The 19188-nt window shown below is 34.8% G+C and overlaps 1 protein-coding gene across 4 annotated transcripts in view; it reads left to right on the forward strand.

The window, feature by feature from the left end:
* The window catches only part of AGMO (alkylglycerol monooxygenase), a 356657-nt gene that overhangs the window by 118194 nt on the left and 219275 nt on the right, over positions 1 to 19188 (forward strand). For all 4 annotated transcript variants that reach the window (XM_005550068.5, XM_074036594.1, XM_005550067.5 and 1 more), the window contains exon 4: positions 6335 to 6438. In XM_005550068.5, the coding sequence (XP_005550125.2) occupies positions 6335 to 6438 (104 nt within the window). The remainder of the gene's footprint in view (positions 1 to 6334; positions 6439 to 19188) is intronic.

Below are 19188 nucleotides of genomic sequence, written 5' to 3' on the forward strand. Positions count from 1 at the left end.
TAAAGCGACGGTATAGTGTTTGTCACAGTTTTAGCGCCATCCTAAAGTGACTCCTAAAGACTCATGGAACTTATTTTATTCTTCCAGAGAGATTATTTAATGTCTACATGTGGCCAAACATCCGGCCCGGTGGCTCACACCTGTAATCCCAACACTCTGGGAGGCCGAGGTGGGTGGATCACAAGGTCAGGAGATCGAGACCATCCTGGCTAACACAGTGAAACTGCATCTCTACTGAAAATACAAACACACAAAAAAATTAGCCAGGCGTGGTGGAGGGCGCCTGTAATCTCAGCTGCTCAGGAGGCTGAGGCAGGAGAATGGTGTGAACCCTGGAGGTGGAGCTTGCAGTGAGTGGAAATCGCACCACTGCACCCCAGCCTGGGCGACAGTGTGAGACTCCGTCTGAAAAAAAATAAAAAATAAAGTAAAAAATAAAGTAAAAAATTTGGTTGCTCCTTCATAAGCCTGGTTTGTATGATGCTGAACATATGGCTATATAAAAAATGTGTTGAACAAAAATATGGAGGCTCAGCCTTAGCAATTTGCGTTCTGATATTAAATGAGCAAGGATAGATTAGAAAAATTACAAGACGAAAGTTTCTATGTACTGAATGAATTAGCAATGCCATTTATTTTATCATCACCAACTTTATTTGTTGCTTTAGGAAGTGAATGAAGTTATGATGATAAGATCGATGGCATTTCTAGTTCATTCAATGAATAGAGAATAGTGAAAGAAAGTAGTATATATTTATTGTTATTCATGGGCTATTATATTTTTGAGTTAGACTTTAGTTTGGTAGCTTGAGTCTGTTACTAATTTTATTTCATTTACTTGGCTCAATTTATTATATTTATTTATCAATTATGCTTTGCTATTAAGAAAAGACAAAACAGACTTTTAAAGGATTCATTTTTATGGGCATCTCCAAGTTCGAAGGGATGATTGTTTTCAATATAAACTTAAAAATTCAATATTTATATTTAGATATCTTGTTAAAGACAGTTGCTACAATTCAAGAAATTTAACACTATCATTTAATAGCATGTGTTGAGCTCTTTAATGCCTTTTACATATTTGAAATTACCAAAGATGTGCCATGATTGTCCCAGAGAACACTTGGGCCCAGTCACCTCCATTTCTGAAGGATTAAAACAAAATCCAAAAGAGGAGAGAGTGTATCAAATAAGTCACTGCTGAGAAAGAGAAAAATGAAAAAAAAAGTTCTCCTTTAATAAAACTCATTTTTTCCATTCTTCCTTTCAATTTTATTTTCATTATTTATAAAATTAAAGGTTGGGATTAAGTAATTTCTAGACTCATGCAGCTTGCTATTGTATTTTGCAAAATGGTAGTGATGTTTGACACCACTAAAAGCATATTACGAGCACTTTATGCAACATTTAGCATACTGTACAATGACTATAGAACAGAAGAGCTATGCCTTAGTCCATTTTGTTCTGCTATAACAGAATACCTGAGGCTGGGGAATTTGTAATAAACAGGAATTTATTTTTCACAGTTCCTGTGAAGGTTCGATTCTGAATATTTAGATATTTCTCATTTTTCTGAAAAATTTCTCAAAAATTTCCTTTGTTTTTTGTTATATACACTGGAAAGCTAAATAAAACTGTCAAGTATACAAATTGGATTTCATGAAAATTAAAACTTTTGTTCTTTATGTGACACTATTTAAAAAAGGCTACGGTCTGGAAGAAAATAAATGCAAATCACATGTTTGATAAAGGACTTGTATGCAGAAGATACAAAGATGTCTCAAAACTTAAGAAAACAACTCATTTAAAATATGGGCACAAATTTTGAACAGACACTTCAAAAAGAAGATACATAGATGGCAATTAGGTACATAGAGCCATTGTCATTACAGCAATGTAAATTAAATTTTCAAGGTGATACCACTGCATACCTATTATAATGGCTGTCAAATAAATACAAATAAAATTAATGATGTCAAGTGCTGCCAGAGATGTGGAGCAACTTGGACTCTCACACACTGCTGATGCTAATAATAAAAGGCACAGCCACTTTGGAAAACAATTTGATAGTTTCTTAACAAGCTAAATGTAGGCACATCATACAGCTCAATAATCCCACGCCTACGTATTTACCCATGTGAAATAAAATCTCATGTCCACAGAAAACCTCTATAATAACTACTTGATAGAAATTTTATCTGTCAAAAACTGGAAACAACTGAAATGCTCTTCAACTAGTGAATAGATAAAAACAAAACGAAATTGTGATATAGTCATTCAAGTGGAATACTAATGATAAAAAGGAAAAACTCATAAAAACAGCAAAATGGAGGGATCTTTAATGCATTATGCTAAATGAAAAAAAGACAACAGACTCAAAAGGCTAAAAATACTATATGATGTTATTGACAGGATTCACTTAAAAAGGCAAAACTAAAAGGAAAGAAAACAAATCATTGGATGCTAGCAACTGAGAATGGGGTGGGGGTGGGAGTGAGGGGTTTTTGACCACTGCATTAATTATCTATTGCTTGTAACAAGTTAGGAACTTAAAACAAGAAATGCTTATTATCTCCTAGTTTCTGTGGGTTAGAAATTGGGGCATAGTTTAGGTGAATGTCTCTGGCTCAAGTTCTTTCAGGAGGTTGCTGCTAGTTGGTTCAGGTCTTTGCAGACTGCAGTGTCATTGAAATGCTCACATGGAGAAAGATCTGCAACCAAACTCTGTTACATGGTTGTTGGCAGAATTCAGTTCTTCATGGGGCTTGGACTGAGGAGCTCAGTTCCTTGCTGGCTGGTTAGCCCACTTCCCTGACATATGTATTTCTTCAAAGGGCGCTCATAACAAGGTAGCCAGCTTTTTCTTAGAGAGTGTTTGAGTATAAGAGAGGACAGCCAAGACACAAGCTACTATCTTCTTTAAACCTGGTATCAGAAGTGACATGCCATCATCTTTGCTAAATTTCTGTTTACTAGAAGAAAGTCACTAAATCTAGCTCACACTCAAAGACAGGAGATTATAAAAGGCATTGGGAGTTATACCTGATGTAAATGACGAGTTGATGGGTGCAGCACACGAACAAGGCACAAGTATACATATGTAACAAACCTGCATGTTATGCACATGTACCCTACAACTTAAAGTATAATAATAAATAAATAAATAAATAAATAAATAAATAAAAGAGAGATACTAAAAAAAAAAAAAAAAAAAGGCATGAACACCATTGGACAGGAATCACTGGGGGCCATTCTAGAGGCTGCGTTGCCTAGTTAGCCCTTTGGACCTCAGTGATTTATATTTCTCCCACATTCAAAAGATGCTCACTTCTTTCCTGTTCCCAAAAGTTTCATTCCACTGCATTATCAGTTCAAAGTCCAGAACTTGAATTATCTGAAACAGGAAACCATCTTGAAGTCTGACTACCACAACCACAAAAAGGCGGTGGGGGAACTCCATGGGGTAGTAAAATTGTTCTGTATCTAGATTGCAGTAATCATTGAACAACGGCATTTGTTAAAAACTCATAGAACCGAACATTAAAAGAAGATGGATTTTGTTGTATGTAAGTTACATCTTCATAAAAATATTGAAAAGGAAATTCAAAAATACAACACAGACCACACACACACACTACATAAAATGTTGACCAAATGAATGGAAGTGTTGGCCAATATATTAATAAAATATACAGAATTACATTTGGCACTAGAAAGCAGCATAATTATTTCTAATTATATCATTGAAAAATTATAATAACATACATGTATTAATATTATCTATAATTTGCTTACAGAAAAAGAAAAATATTATTGAACAGAATGTATAATTATATGAAGTCTTTCACAGAGAGAAGCTTATTCTCAATAATATCTTTTTCTCCTCAATATTTGTTTTCACTTCTTAAAACAGATAATTCATCAATTCAAGTATTAGGAAAGATGATCATATAAATGCACTGTTAAGTTTTTCTCATTTTGTTCACAAAAGAACTACTGGAATAACTTTCGATAAAATGCATTTTTATAACTACTTTTGTAACAATAATTTACCTCCAATAAGCTGAATATAGACTATGAAACAAATTCAGTATTCCTTGTTTTTTTACCAATTCTGAAAATGAGGTGAGGCAGTAGGATCCTGTTACTGTGCCCTGTTTGTACAGCTGTACCTCATTGAATGAGGCTTGTGTTACACACAGTTTGTGATAGGAAGTAAATGCTTTTGAAACAACTAAAGAGATAGATCTTTAACCTCCACCTTTGTGGATTCTTTGTTTCACCGTTTAGCTTCTGTAGAGGGTACCAGGAAGTGGCTCCCAATATATATTATAATTCTCTAATGGAACCTCGTCTGATTAGCTCATCCTCTTGTTAACTCATTTTGTGGCTGCATTAGAATGAATTTTTTAAAAACAAATCCTGACAGGTCAAAAACTAGACAATGTATTGATTTTAATGAAGGTTTATAAGTCACAAGTTATAAAATGTTCAGCAGTGAGTATGTTCTAAAGAGAAAATGGTGTTTAGATTACTTCAAGATCTCTATCTGTAAGCGGTTTTCAAACTTTAGGGGATTCATCAAATTTATTACCTCTTAATCAACTTCCACTTCACATCTGAAGATGTGAAGTGCCACAAGGGTCTTTGTATATTTCTTAGGTACAGCCATTAGGCTTATCAATAAACCAGATAATTTAGTTCTATGTTATTTCAAAGATTATGACTGGATATTTTTAGAAGTCATTATGGTGAAGTAGTTCTCTTTTGTGTAAGAACAATTTCCTTAATTGCTGGCAGAGAAATACAATGTCATTCCTACAAATGATTAAAATAATCCTACAAATGATCCCAACCAATTGGGATCTAAGTTACATGTCTGCTGATGGTTGATGACAATACATGTTCCACTGAAAAATATATGACTTTAATAAAAATGGCATTTGTTATCTGTTCATAATATTCCTTATTATACAGAATTAAGTCCTTCTTATATCTATGAGCTACCATTTGTTTACCAAGACTTTTTGTTTAACAATTTTGTTTGGTAATTCTCTACACAGACTGTTCAGAGAACTTTCATTTTGAAAGAAATGGACAAAATTTACCCAGATTGAATATATATATATATATATGTGATTATAATTTTCATAAAAAATTCTAAAATTATTCTGCTATGTACTATGCATTTTAACTGTCAGTATACGGCAAATGCAAAGACAATTAACTTGATATTTCCAGTTCTAGGTCCACTGGTTAGTTCCTATACATCCAAGCCTCAAAGATTTAATTTCTAATCTATACTGGCAAGGATATGATGATCAGGTCACATAGCTAATTCCATTTCGTGGATTTGTAGCAAAAGACTAAACATAAGTTACTTTAGCTAAGAACATATTTTTAAAAACTGAATAGAGTATAATGTGACATTTTGATCTCTGATTTTGTTAGGAAATGAAAAATGGCAATACAATTTAGAAATATGGGCAGAATAAAAAAATGACTTGTACTATTCTGTGTCAGCTACTTAGGGGATCAACACAGTGTCATATTGGTTGTAAAAATTTTTATAAAAGGCCACTCTTCTTTGGAGTCTGTATGAATTCCAAGACAGTATGAAAGCAATCTGTACAGTGCTTGATGAAAATAAACAACAATCATTTTCTTTTTTATGAACACAAATAAAACTATGTGGGAAAATTTAGAAATGATTTAGTATTTTGGTAAGGTATGCGAAAACCATAGGTAACTGTTACCTAATATATTTTTGTAAATAAAAGAATATCTGAGACCTTAGTGCAAAATACTACTATGCTATGCTTTGCTTCTTATTCCAACAGATTTTGAGACTTCTCAGAAAGCCATGAGGAAACAATTTCATTAATATTTTATTTCAAAATTTCCATACCAATTTCTCCCATCAGATCATTTTTCTTTAGTTAGAAACATGTTATCACATGCTGAAAAATCATCACTATCCATTGAGTGTATTGTCACAACATTACCAGCTAGCTTTTATAATCTGTCATATTATAATATGTTAGCAAAGTGTAAATTTTGGAATTAATGTCAGCTTGTTGGAGGCATTTAATTATAACTATAAACTATACGTATTTATTGGCTATGCTTTCTATTTTATTTATTTACAGTGCATACAGTCTCTGGTTCCAAAAATTATTTCAGGCAGCATATTTTAATTATAATTATATTGGCCAGCTTTTACAGAGATGTTCCAGATTTTTATTCCTCACTCAACAGAGCAGCATGCATAACTGAAAATGGAAGTTGCTTTGTTCTTATTCTCATGGCTCATTGCAAATTATGTGTTTTGCAGAAGTTAATATTATGTGGGCCGGACACCAAACACATCATAGTTCTGAAGACTATAACTTATCCACAGCACTGAGACAGTCTGTCCTCCAGTTATATACTTCCTGGGTAAGTTGTATGAAATGGAATAAACATGGTACTCTAATTTGTTTTTAAGTCTCAGCTATTTCTATTTCCTCAAAAACAAACAAAACAAAACAAAACAAAAAAAAAAAAAAAACAAAAAAACACTAATAGAAGATGTTTTACTAAAATGCTTCTTTCTTCTCTGTAAGGCCAGATGCTAAAATCTTTCTTTTCCTTCTGTGAGGCCAGACACACATGAAGCAAATGCTGTTTATCAATAGAAGTATTTTATTTGACCCAGAAACTCAACTTAAAGTATATGGCAATGTGAGAAAGCAGAATGACTATTTTTTAATTTACTGTAACCCAGGAGGGTGATGTATAGATAAGGTATCTCCATTCAAATATATGTAAACAAGGTTTTCAGTAAAAATTTTTTAAAGTGTTTTTTTAAACTAATTCTCTAAAATCTACTTGAATGCTTTGCTTTTTGTTATCATATTAGATCAATAACATGATCCAAAAATGTTTGGCTCTAAAATATTCTCACACAAGGAAATGACAAGATTAATGAATACCAGAAATAGCCTCTACTTGTGGAGTTCTTTTGACTCATGGGGAAACCCTGATCTACTTGATAACAACCCTTTTTTTGTCATCATCCTTGCTTAGCTCTTCTTGGTTATGAAAATACATGATACTGAAATGTATGTTGAACAGTGAGCTAGAAAGTCAGAGTAACTGATGTGTAAAATCAGTAATCATGCATACTTAATATTGGTGTGTAAAGTCAATAAGCTATTTCTTAACTATAAATTATAATGATCAAACATTTGCATGGTTCAAAATACTTTGCAAGGTAGTTTTGTTAGATACCATTTAATGAGTATGTTCTATGTGCCGCTCTTCTAAAATCTCTTTATATATTGACTTATTTCATCTTCACAACAGCCTTCATACACAGGAATTATTATAGCTCTTATTTTAAAATAGTAGAGCTGAGTCTATAGTTCAGTCACACAACTAATAAAGGAAAAAGTAGAACTTGAACTCCTGCAGCCTGGTTCCAGGGCCCTTGATCTTAATCTCTGCACTCTAATGCTCTTCTACATGCCTCCATATTGTTTTTCACTTCTGTTATCTCTCCTAATCCTCATAAATAAGCCTATGGTTCTCTAGATCAAGTATTATCATTCTCAGGGAACTGAAGATCAGTGAGGTTAATTACACAGCTAGTAAATGATAAAGCCAAGTACTTGAAACCAGATGTATTATACGTCATAGAAAAATACACTGACATGTGTGCTAACCCAAACAGCAGCATAGGCAAAACAAATCTATAAGCCACGGATGGCACTAATACATTTCCTGGAATGGATCTTAACAGAAATTCAACCCCAAACTCCCATACTATAGACCTGTGATGATGCTTGTATTATTTTTCTAGAGCTGCAATAAGAAGATATTACTAACTGGGTAGCTTAGAAAAACAGAAATTTATTATCTCACAGTTCTGGAGGCTACAAGTCAAGTCAAAATCAAGGTATTGCCAGAGCAATGCTCCTCTAAAGGCATGAGGAAAAGATCTTTTCTGGTTCTCTCTCTTAGGTTCTGGTTCTTTCTGGGCTTGTGACAACATAATTCTTATTTTCACATGGCATTCTTCCTGTTTCTTTGTCCAAATTTCCTTTTTAGGAGGATACCAGGCATATTGGTTTAGGGAATCACCATACTCCAGCATGACCACATCTTAACTAATTACTTCTACAACAACCCTGTTTCGAAATAAGGTCACATTTAGAGAGTTTCAGGACTCAGATTTCAACATGTGAATTTGGGTAAGGAAGGCACTATTCAATTCAAGAAACACTTCTAAGCAATATACGTGGAAAGGAAATATGTATATATTCATAACCTATAGCTTGTGCTGGAACTCTGGATGATTAAATTCAAACAAAATCACTGCCTGTTTTACAGCTGCATAGTTCAAGATTGGACTAAGGCTTCAGGGCAGTTAATGAAGGGGAAAACAGAGCCTGTGATGGAGGAAAGGGGTACTGTTCATTCCTCCTTCTTAAAAAATTGCTGCATTAATACAGCTTTTCAAAAGGCCAAAAATATAGGCTGGATATATGGCTAATGAAAATTACAGTCTCCAAAATCTTTACTCTCTTCTGACTTACATATTTCTCTTTTATTAAAGACAACTGAAATCTCCAGTAGTTGCATTTTCAGAGAGAAAGCCTCCAATAAAGGAAGTAGCTGCATTTGAAGTTGCTCTGGGGAAATCAATGCAGTTCATTAATTACCTGAGGAATTATCAAAGGGAAAAATTATCAGAGCATCATTGACTTCAGAACTAGAAGAAATCTTGGAGATGATATATTTAAGTCATCTATTTTCAAAACTATAAATATGAATCTAAAAGAAGCCCACGACATCGGTATTGAACAATGCCAGGTTGGAGCTTGAGTCCAGTTTGTTATAATCTCTATCTTGGCTTCTTCTGTGTACTTTTCTTTATTAAGTCAATGCATACAAAGTAACAAAGCAGCAAAAATCTATGTAAAATGAGGCTCACACTTGTTTTATTGCCAGAATAATTTGTCTTTACAAACTCATGCCATGTTGTTACGGAATGTGCTGAATAAGGAAATGAACATTGAGAATGCATGACAAGCTGCTAAATATTTTTGGAGGGGGAATGCGGGAACGTGCATGGTGGGAAATGAGATATAGGGATTGCAAGTCAGCCTGGATTTTAACCTAGCATTTCTAGGTCCCTTGGAAGATAAGAGAGATGTTTTAAGGGCCTGTGATGGTTAAAGGCTTGAAAGAGGACTTTCTAGACATCAAAATTATAAAGCACACTTCAGGTCTCCTCGTTTTTGTTGAGTCATTTGTTAAGATTTTCCTCACCAACATTTTTACATAAGGCCTATAATTTGGCAGGTACCAAGGTAACAATGTATTTTAGAACAAATAATAAATGGGCCACATCTTTGAAAAGAAAATTGATTTGTGAAATGAAATGTGAAATTAAGCTCATTTCACATTGAAATATGAAATTAAGTATATTTCTTCCATATTACTAAGAAAATTAAAGCAGCAGAACTTTTGAAGATGTTACACATAAGAATTCAACTTTCTAGAATTTCTAACCATATTATTTGCATTTTAAGCCAATTTTAAGCTTAATATTACTCACCAAAAGGGAGGGCTGTTGATAGAGTGTCATTTTAAGTGAGACTTCTTTACTGCATATACACTGCAATATATGCTTTTGCATGCCACTTCAATCTTTGATTAAACATCTTACTATAATGCCTTAAGAATAATACTCTATCCAATTTGCTAATAATAAAATAATAATAATAAAATGTGTTTAAATTCATGGATGTCATATAAAATATAACAGTGTCAGGATTCTAACTTCATTTTTGCTGACATTATACATAAAGTACTTGAATGCTGAAATTTTATATTCAAAGCAAAGCCACTGAAGTGCGTGAAAAAATACTGCATCTGGATGGAACTCGAAAACAGAAAAAGAATGTTAGAGATTAAATATACAAAATCCCAACTAGTAAAATCTAAATAAAGTGTGGAATTCAGTTAATACTAACGTACCTGTGGGTTTCTTAGTTGTGGCAAATGCAGCATAACGATGTGTTAGCAATAGGGGAAACCAAGTGAAGGATATAGGATGACACTTTTTTTTTTTTTTTTTTTTTTTGAGACGGAGTCTCGCCCTGTCGCCCAGGCTGGAGTGCAGTGGCGCAATCTCGGCTCACTGCAAGCTCCGCCTCCCGGGTTCACGCCATTCTCCTGCCTCAGCCTCCCGAGTAGCTGGGACCACAGGCGCCCGCCCCTGCGCCCGGCTAATTTTTTCTATTCTTAGTAGAGACGGGGTTTCACCGTGGTCTCGATCTCCTGACCTTGTGATCCGCCCACCTCGGCCTCCCAAAGTGCTGGGATTACAGGCGTGAGCCACCACGCCTGGCCAGGATGACACTTTTAGGAGAGTTGTTTTTATTGCAGCACTTCTGAAAATACTAAACTACTATAAAATAAAGTTTATTAAAAACACAGCTACATGTGTCCATGTTTATACTCAGAGCCACTATACATTTTGTGTCTACTATAGAAAAATATTAGAATGAGCCATCAACAATAGACACTGTTTCCTGGGAATCCTAGAGTATTTTAAAGAGCAATAGATGTATCGGCCAATATTACTTTTAATTGGATATTATCCTAAAGAAACTCTTCATTTTTTCGTTCTTTATCTCTCAACCCATCACCCACTGTTTCCTTTTCAGACCACCACTCAAATGAAGCTAAATGTGCCTATAGTTTAGAGAAAGGAATATAATACACTCCTTATCACATGCAGAGCTAGTCAAAACTTGGTTCCGTCTCTCCAGTTTCATCTTTCACACACTCCATTGTCATCCCATCTCCAATTTAACGATTTTCACTTCTCTCAATCTACCGTGCCATAATGCATTGGTATTTCTTTGCACAAGACATTACCTCTGCCTGGAGAATTATTTTCCCTTTACCTCTGATTGTTCTATCCTTCCAAAAAAGATTTTCCAGCCCAGGCTGGAATGCAGTGTGTGTCTCAGCTCACCGCAACCTCCATCTCCTGGGTTCAAGCGATTCTTTTGTCTCTGCCTCCTGAGTAGCTGGGATTACAGGTGGGCACCAACATATCCAGCTAATTTTTTTGTATTTTGTAAAGATGGCATTTTGCCATGTTGCCCAGGCTGGACTTCAACTCCTGGCCTCAAGTGATCCACCTGCCTCAACCTCCCAAACTGGTGGGATTACAAGCATGAGCCACTGCACCTGGGGAAGATTTTGGATTTTGTTTGTTTGGTTCCATAAAACCCTTGCATTTATCTATTGTAGTACATAACAGTTTTCATTATTGTATTTATGGTGGCCTATAAACTTTAAAAGAAATTAGTCAGGCCGGGCGCGGTGGCTCACGCCTGTAATCCCAGCACTTTGGGAGGCCGAGGCGGGCGGATCACAAGGTCAGGAGATCGAGACCACGGTGAAACCCCGTCTCTACTAAAAATACAAAAAATTAGCCGGGCGCGGTTGTGGGCGCCTGTAGTCCCAGCTACTCGGGAGGCTGAGGCAGGAGAATGGCGTGAACCCGGGAGGCGGAGCTTGCAGTGAGCCGAGATCGCGCCACTGCACTCCAGCCTGGGCGACAGAGCGAGACTCCGTCTCAAAAAAAAAAAAGAAATTAGTCTACTTTTCACTGCTGAATACCTAGTATATATAAGTGTCTACTAAAGAATTAGTGGCTAATAAATGTATATTATGTAAATGAATGAAATAAAAACTATTATGGTTGTCAAAATAAATTTGGCAATGGAAATATTTTTGCTAAATTAACTAGGGTCAGGCCAATGTGAAACTAATAAAGAGTACGATGTGTTAAATAATTTAAATTTGTCATTCATTTAAATATTTTTATTTAATAGACACTCCAAAAATTACAGTATAGGATATATAGTTTATTTACCTTTTGCAATAAAATATATTTGAACATATTTTTTTATCTATAAATTCAGTATTGAACAGAAAATAGTGAGCTATCTGCCTTCTAAGAATTTAGTATTTCTCTCAAAAGCATAATAAATTAATGACAAATGCACTTAATTTAAATTACTAGAGTGAGTGAATTTTTTAGTCCTGTCATGTCTTTCCACCTTTAAAATTGCTATGTTCTCTAGGTTGGTATTGAAATTAATTTTATAAGATTTAGCACAATATGTTTATAACATATTAGCAACCTTAAAAAAGGTAAATTTTACCCACCATGAGAAAAAATAAATACAATTGGGCTGGGTGTGATGGCTCTCGCCTGTAATCCCAGTACTTTGGGAGGCTGAGGCAGGCAGATTGCTTGAGCCCAGTAGTTCAAGACCAGCCCGGGCAATATCGCAAGATGCTGTATCTACAAAAAATAAAATAAATTAGTCAGGTGTGGTGGTGCACGCCTATAGTCCCAACTACTCAGGAGGCTGAGTGAGATGTGAGGATCACTTGGTACCCGGAGGTCGAGGCTACAGTTATTTGTGGTGGGTCCACTGCACTCCAGCCTGGGTGACAGAGCAAGACCCTCTTTCTCAAAAAAAAAAAAAATATATACATATATATATATATATATATAATTATGACATTAAATTATGAAAATCTCATAAAACCATTATTACATTTTCATATAGAGAACATATAAATCAATGATGATCTTATTATATTTGAGCATAATTTAAAATATATTCATTATATTTAGGAAACAGTAAATAGCAATTAACTAGAAATAAAGAAAACTGAGTCCCACGCTAGTTTAGCTGTTTACTCATTTTGCTAATTTGAACCAACAAATTAATGTTTGAGTCTCAGTGATTTTGCATATGAAATAGACCTCTTAATATTTACTCTGCCTCCTCATGTGGTTATTTTGAAGATCACTTTTTGAGTGTGGAAATTCTCTGAAATATATCAAGTATGATTCTTATGTGTGATATTATTTTTATATTACATATAAGACTGCAGAGAAAACTTAGTGAAATCTCAGATCTTTTCATTACATTGTACTCCCTGCCAAACTACATAAGCAAAGACTGTTTTTCAATATGTGGGAGTTGGAGTTATATGAAGACAAATGTGAACAAATAAAGATATAAGAAACTAACAACTTTGATGTAATGCATTTGAATGCACTGGGGATAAATTCTCATAACTCTTTGTCACAGAAGGAAAGCATGCATTAAGCCCCCATGAAGTAAAGAAACAAAACTTCTCTCAGAACTTTGCCTCGGAACTCCAAGGCATTCCTTCTTCACCCTCATCCAGCATTTAAAAATGACTAATAAGACAAAGTTTATGTCCATTAAAGAAATGAAACTCTTGGATAATTTGAATCATTGCTAGTATCAAAGACTAATGCTAGCATGCATCAGGAAAATGGAATTAATTATTCTGTAGCTTACAGAAATATTCAAAGTCATTTTGAAATTTGGTAAAAATTAAAATTATTCTCTGATTTTCAGTGTTTTTCTTTTCAGAGATTTGATAGTCATTTGCAGTCCTCCTAATGAATGATAAACAAGAGGAAGCAGATTGAGTTTCCTCTAAAGTTGCCACATATTTAAAATATACAAGTGGCTAAAAATGTAAACTCCTTTATTTGTCATTGTTCTTATTTTGATAGTGCATCACTCATTTTTTTTCCATATGTAATTTTGACTAGCCAGGCCAATCATGGTGGCAGAGATTGGGGATATAACGATAAGTAAGAAGTGAGCTTTTGTTCTCAAGGTGATGGTTTTGCTTGGAGGGAGTCATGTAAGTGAACAGTCATTGCCACAAATTTTGAAGGTTTTAGAGAGAAGTGTTTTGCACTGAGAACTGCTATGGGTCAAGGAAAGCTTCATAGAAGAAATAAAGCATGAAGCAAATCTGTAATGAATAAAATTTTGCAATGGAGGAAGTTGTACGTAGAATATTATGTAGAAGGACAACATCTGTAAAAACACAAAATTATAGAAAAATATAATAAATTTTAGGAATAACAAGAAAAATGTGTAGTGTGTGTATTAATTTCCTGGGGCTGCTGTAACAAAGTACCCAAAGCTAGATGGCTTAGAACAACAGAAATTTATTATCTTACAGTCCCAAAACCTGGAAGCCTGACATCAAGATGGCAGCAGGGTTAGCTCCTTTTGAGGGCTGTGAGGGAGACTCGGTTCCATGCCTCCCACCTAGATTCTGGTTGTTTGCAGCTTTGGCATTCCTTTGCTTGAAGATGCGTCATTGACATCTCTGCCTTTGTCTTCATGTGCCATTCTCGCTGTGTGCATGTCTGTCTCTGTGTCTAAATTTCCCCTTTATATACAAAGACCAGTCCTCCTGGATTAGGACCCATCTAATTTTAACTTGATTACCTCTGTAAAGATGCTATTTCCACATAAAGACACATTCTGAGGTACTGGGTGCCAGAGTCTCACATATCATGTTAGTGAAAATCAATTCAACTCATAACAGTATGAGTATGGCTAGAATATAGGATGTATAAAATGGTGGAATGGGGTCAAAAGGAAATGGTTAAGTGCATAGAAATGGGACCAGAAAGATAGACATAGCTTACTTAATGACTTTCTAAATAGAAACACAAACCCTTATTTCAAACATAAAATCTAAGTAGATATGTCTTAAGGACAGAGATCAATACTCTCTATCTATAATCAGGTAATTTTGATCTGTGTCATTACCAATCATAGACTTAAGGAATGTGGCACATACTATTTGATTCTTCAATCATTAGTTTCTCAATTCTGATGAACATTTTTTAGTTGCTTTTTCTCTAAATTAATATTATAAAAATAAATAAAAATCCTAGAAATAGATACATTAGTAATGTTAATGAAATGTTTCTGAACTATTAAAATAAAGCAGACATGAATTCTAGAGTTCAAAAGTTTTTTTTGTTTTTCATTTATTTGAAAGTAATTTTATGTTTACCATTTAGCCACTTGCTTAGCAGCTTAGTCGTGGAGTACTTTACTCTCTCACCTCCTACATTTTCTATTTGTCATTGTCTCCTTACTTTACTTCTTACCTTGTCCAAATTAAGATGCCTAATTTCCATGACTCTGTGAAGGACAGTCTGGAGTACTTTACTCTCTCACCTCCTACATTTTCTGTTTGTCATTGCCTCCTCACTTTACCTCTTACCTTGTCCAAATTAAGATGCCTAATTTCCATGACTCTGCGAAGCACAGTCTGCATCCTCTGCTGAAATCCTGTGCCTTGAAATCTTCAGGCCATGAGTAAATCCAGTCATCTACCCTCTTCACCCCCACATCCAGATTGCTGAGTGCTACGGGCTTCCTCTTGCACCAGGTCAGCAGTTTGGTGCCCCTCCATATATGGATTCAGATCCAACTGATTCCTAAACACTGTGTACCAAGTCATGAACAGGAGACTGCTCTATTTTCTCCTCTCTACCTTGGGGAAACTCTTCAGAATTTCATGGTCTCTTCAAGATCTCTTCCCCACTCCTGCCTCTTGAACATATTTAAAACTTCAAAGAGAAATGTGAGTTTTTTCTTTTTTTCAGTTTTCCTTATCTAGTCTTCCCTGTTCATACATATTCAATTAAAATTCATGAACTCACAAGTGATGAACATGCATTCTTACCTCTAGTTTTATAGAAAATGCTCACCTCTCTTCAGTTGGTCTAATCCTTAGGTTGGTGACATTGCTCTTACCTTATATTTTTTTCTCTTGGACTTTGTCCTATCAGATAGTCTTGGCATTTTCTCTCTTCGTTTCAACTGCCTCCTTCTGAATAAGCCATAAATATAGTAAGATCTCTCACATTAAAAAAATAAATACACGGGTAATATCTCCTCCCTCATCCATTGTTTTATTGCAGGAATACATTCAGCTGTCTCCTTTTTTGTTATCAGAGAAACATAGAAGTCATCCCTGTTTTCATTTTGTTACCTCCTCTGGCTGATTCTTAAACTTACTAACTTGGGTTTGTGAATTTTAGGTCTGCATTCTAGGCCTACTGTTCTGCTGATTCAGACTTGCAAATTCCATATCACTTCTTTTTTTTCAGTTCCTGTCTCACTTGGACACTAACTGGGAGTCTTCTCTCTCTCTTAAAAATTTCTCATCGTATCTGATAATGCTAGCTACTAGATCTTTCCCACCTCTGAGACTGTCCTGTATCAGCCTCATTTACGGCCACTCTTTCTGACTGCTCACAGAGTTGCATCTTCGGCTAGCTTCCCACTGTGGACACACCTATAAGCCAAATAAAATTGATATTTGCATGACACCCATATCAACAAGTTCAAACAAGACACTTGCTGATTCCCTGAGATGTAATTCCAGACAGATGTTTCCAAAATCTTACTCAATAGCTTCCTGGACACACACCTCATAGACCCCAACACGACATTCCTCAAGTTGAACTTTACCACCTATTCTTCCTGTTCACCTTCTTGGTGAACAATATCGCCAATAGACAAGCCAGAAATCTGAGTGTCTTCTGACACTGCTACATGCCTCTCAACTCCTATGTTTGAATAGCTGCCAAATCCTTAAATCTGTTGCATGTACTTTACTGCTCCATCCTCTTGGCTACTGCTGTGATTAAATATGCATCACTTTTCTCTGGGCTATTGAAATAGGTTCCAAACATATTTTTATATTTTCTATTTCTTACATGCTTAAAAAGATGTGAATTGTTTCCTTATGCCTAATCTTCTTGAAATGGTTCCCTTCTCTGGTTTAGCCACTGTCTAAATTATTTTTCTGTGTTGGCTGTGAGGCACAGACATACTGAAGACTCGCTGATGAAGGCTATCAATTGTTTCTTTAGAAAAATGCACACTCTCCCATGCACACGGGCTCACACGTTGTTATGGCAGCATCAGGAGATTCGTGGATTCCCTGAGGTCTGTCCAGAAACCCCATGGTCCAACCTGATTTCTAGCCACACTACTCTCCAACACCTTCTACGATATCAAACATGTGTAGCTCCCCCTAAATGCCAGGTTGTTTCTTGCTTCATAATACTGTCTCACACAACCCCTGCTTGCCACGTTCACTTAGTAAGAGAATAAAATCCACTCATCTTCTGTCTGTTAGCCTTAGATCGCCTTCAGGCTTGTACTCATTCTTTCCTCAAACATATAGGTCTGGGTTGTTTCTCTCCATTATAGCCCTATTATATATGACTTCTACAAGACAATAAAATAACCTAGGGTAGACAGTGTAATTTAAAGCTAAAGAAACTAAGAGTCTGAATGACATAGGTTTGAATGCATGGTAGATATGGATGTATTTGGCAAACGGTATAATGTCCCTAATCCAGCTACCAAGTTACTCTGAGTTTGAGGAAGAAGTTTCTTCGGTCGAGTTAGTACCATATAAAGATTTATAATGGAAGTGGCCTTTAAATTGGTTTTATAAGCTATGTAGGATTTGGAAATGCAAAGTTTGGAGGTAGAGAAGAAAAGTGAGAATTCTCTTACCTGGACAACATTTACTAAGTGCTTTCCATTGTAAAAATTAGAACCTTGATTGTGTCATTAGACCCTTTTTCTAGAACTGTATTAATCATAAGTAATGATCACTCATGTGATTCATGTGAATTATTTCCTCACCTATATTTTTTGTTAGAAATATGATATTTTGGAATTCATAGTGAGCTTATTTTTCCATTGGTCAGTTCCTCATTATATTACCAATATGTAAGATTTAGCACACTGTTTCATAAAATGAGTTCAGAAAATATAATCCTATGGAAAACTCATCAAGAAAGTAGTCTGTGTGCTAATAGACTTGTGATTCACATTAGCATGGTAAAAGCTCTTAAAAGACCTGTGTTAAAGAAACTTTGCTTGTTTAATTTACCCCTTCACGACTTCTCTGATCATATAACCACATTTTCCATAATAGCTGGTATTATTTCAAGGGACTACTTCTCCACACTTTGGGAAATGGTAATGAACTATAAATATTCATCTGCTATGCATAGTCTTTCCAAACAGAACTACTTATTAACCATCCAAAATAAGTTGTTTTATAATTTTTCTCACCTCTCAAAGAGGAGATTCCAAAATACCCCTCAACTTAGAGAACTTATATCATAGGCCATATATGTTTTGCAAGTACTTTGCTATTAACCTATTGGGGGATAATTGTTTTAATACATTATGAAACAATCAAATCATAGTAGCACAGATGTTTTGGAACAGAAAGGATGACTATATTTTAAATGGTTTTCCCCTCCACCACTAATTTCAGGAACCTGAAGCCTAGAGAAGCTTAAGAACTTAGTAAATATCACTAAGTGGAACTATGGCCTAAAATTTGACTAAGTCTCTAGTGGACTATGGATTAAAGTGGAACCATGGACCAAAAATTGATCTATTGAATAAGAGCCCAGTATTCTTTTGCTCACTAATCTATTCCATTGCTTAATAACCCATTTATATTTTAAAAATTCTACTTATGATGACAGTTGAAATTTTTTATGACAGATTTGAAAACAAGAACTAGACGAGTTTTAAATGCATCATCATTGCTAAATATCCTTGAAATTACATTTTGCATAATTGAGAACAAAAGTTGTAAAATAATTTTAAAATAAAATTATAATGCTCAGAAGAAATGCTTTTAAAACATCCAGTCTTTCAGAAATATAAACTCTATAAAATCAGAAATGTAAAGTGAAAGTCGGATTCATTTTACTCTTATTTGGTTATTTAGTCTCGCATTTAATAAAATGTTTCCTTCCAACATAAAACCACTCTTGGAGATCAAAGTCATTAGCAGAACAAGCAGATCATGTTCATTAGTTAATTCTAATCAGTTCTGTGATTTAATTGTAAGTTGTTTTTCCAAGGCAGAGGCATTTCTGTTTCTTAGGTAATATGGACCTTTTAAATTTGTTTTCACCATGGAAACATATCATACCTCCTTCCTAATAACTTTGAAAAAATTAAGAGATATGATGCCATCAATCAACCATATAAAACCAAAATTAAAAGGAAAAGTATATGCTGTCCTCTTTTTATATGAAATTACTTTCTTTTATTATAATTTTACATTATTATTGAAAATGCCAGGTAATAATACTGAATTTGGGAGCTGTCAAAGGAATAAAGTCATCCATTCCTACGTTGTTCACCATAGAGTATTTGTGTGTATATAAAAAACGCTTTAATTCCAGAAAACACATCC

This window comes from Macaca fascicularis, chromosome 3 (assembly GCF_037993035.2).
Source record: "Macaca fascicularis isolate 582-1 chromosome 3, T2T-MFA8v1.1".
Classification (NCBI taxonomy): domain Eukaryota; kingdom Metazoa; phylum Chordata; class Mammalia; order Primates; family Cercopithecidae; genus Macaca; species Macaca fascicularis.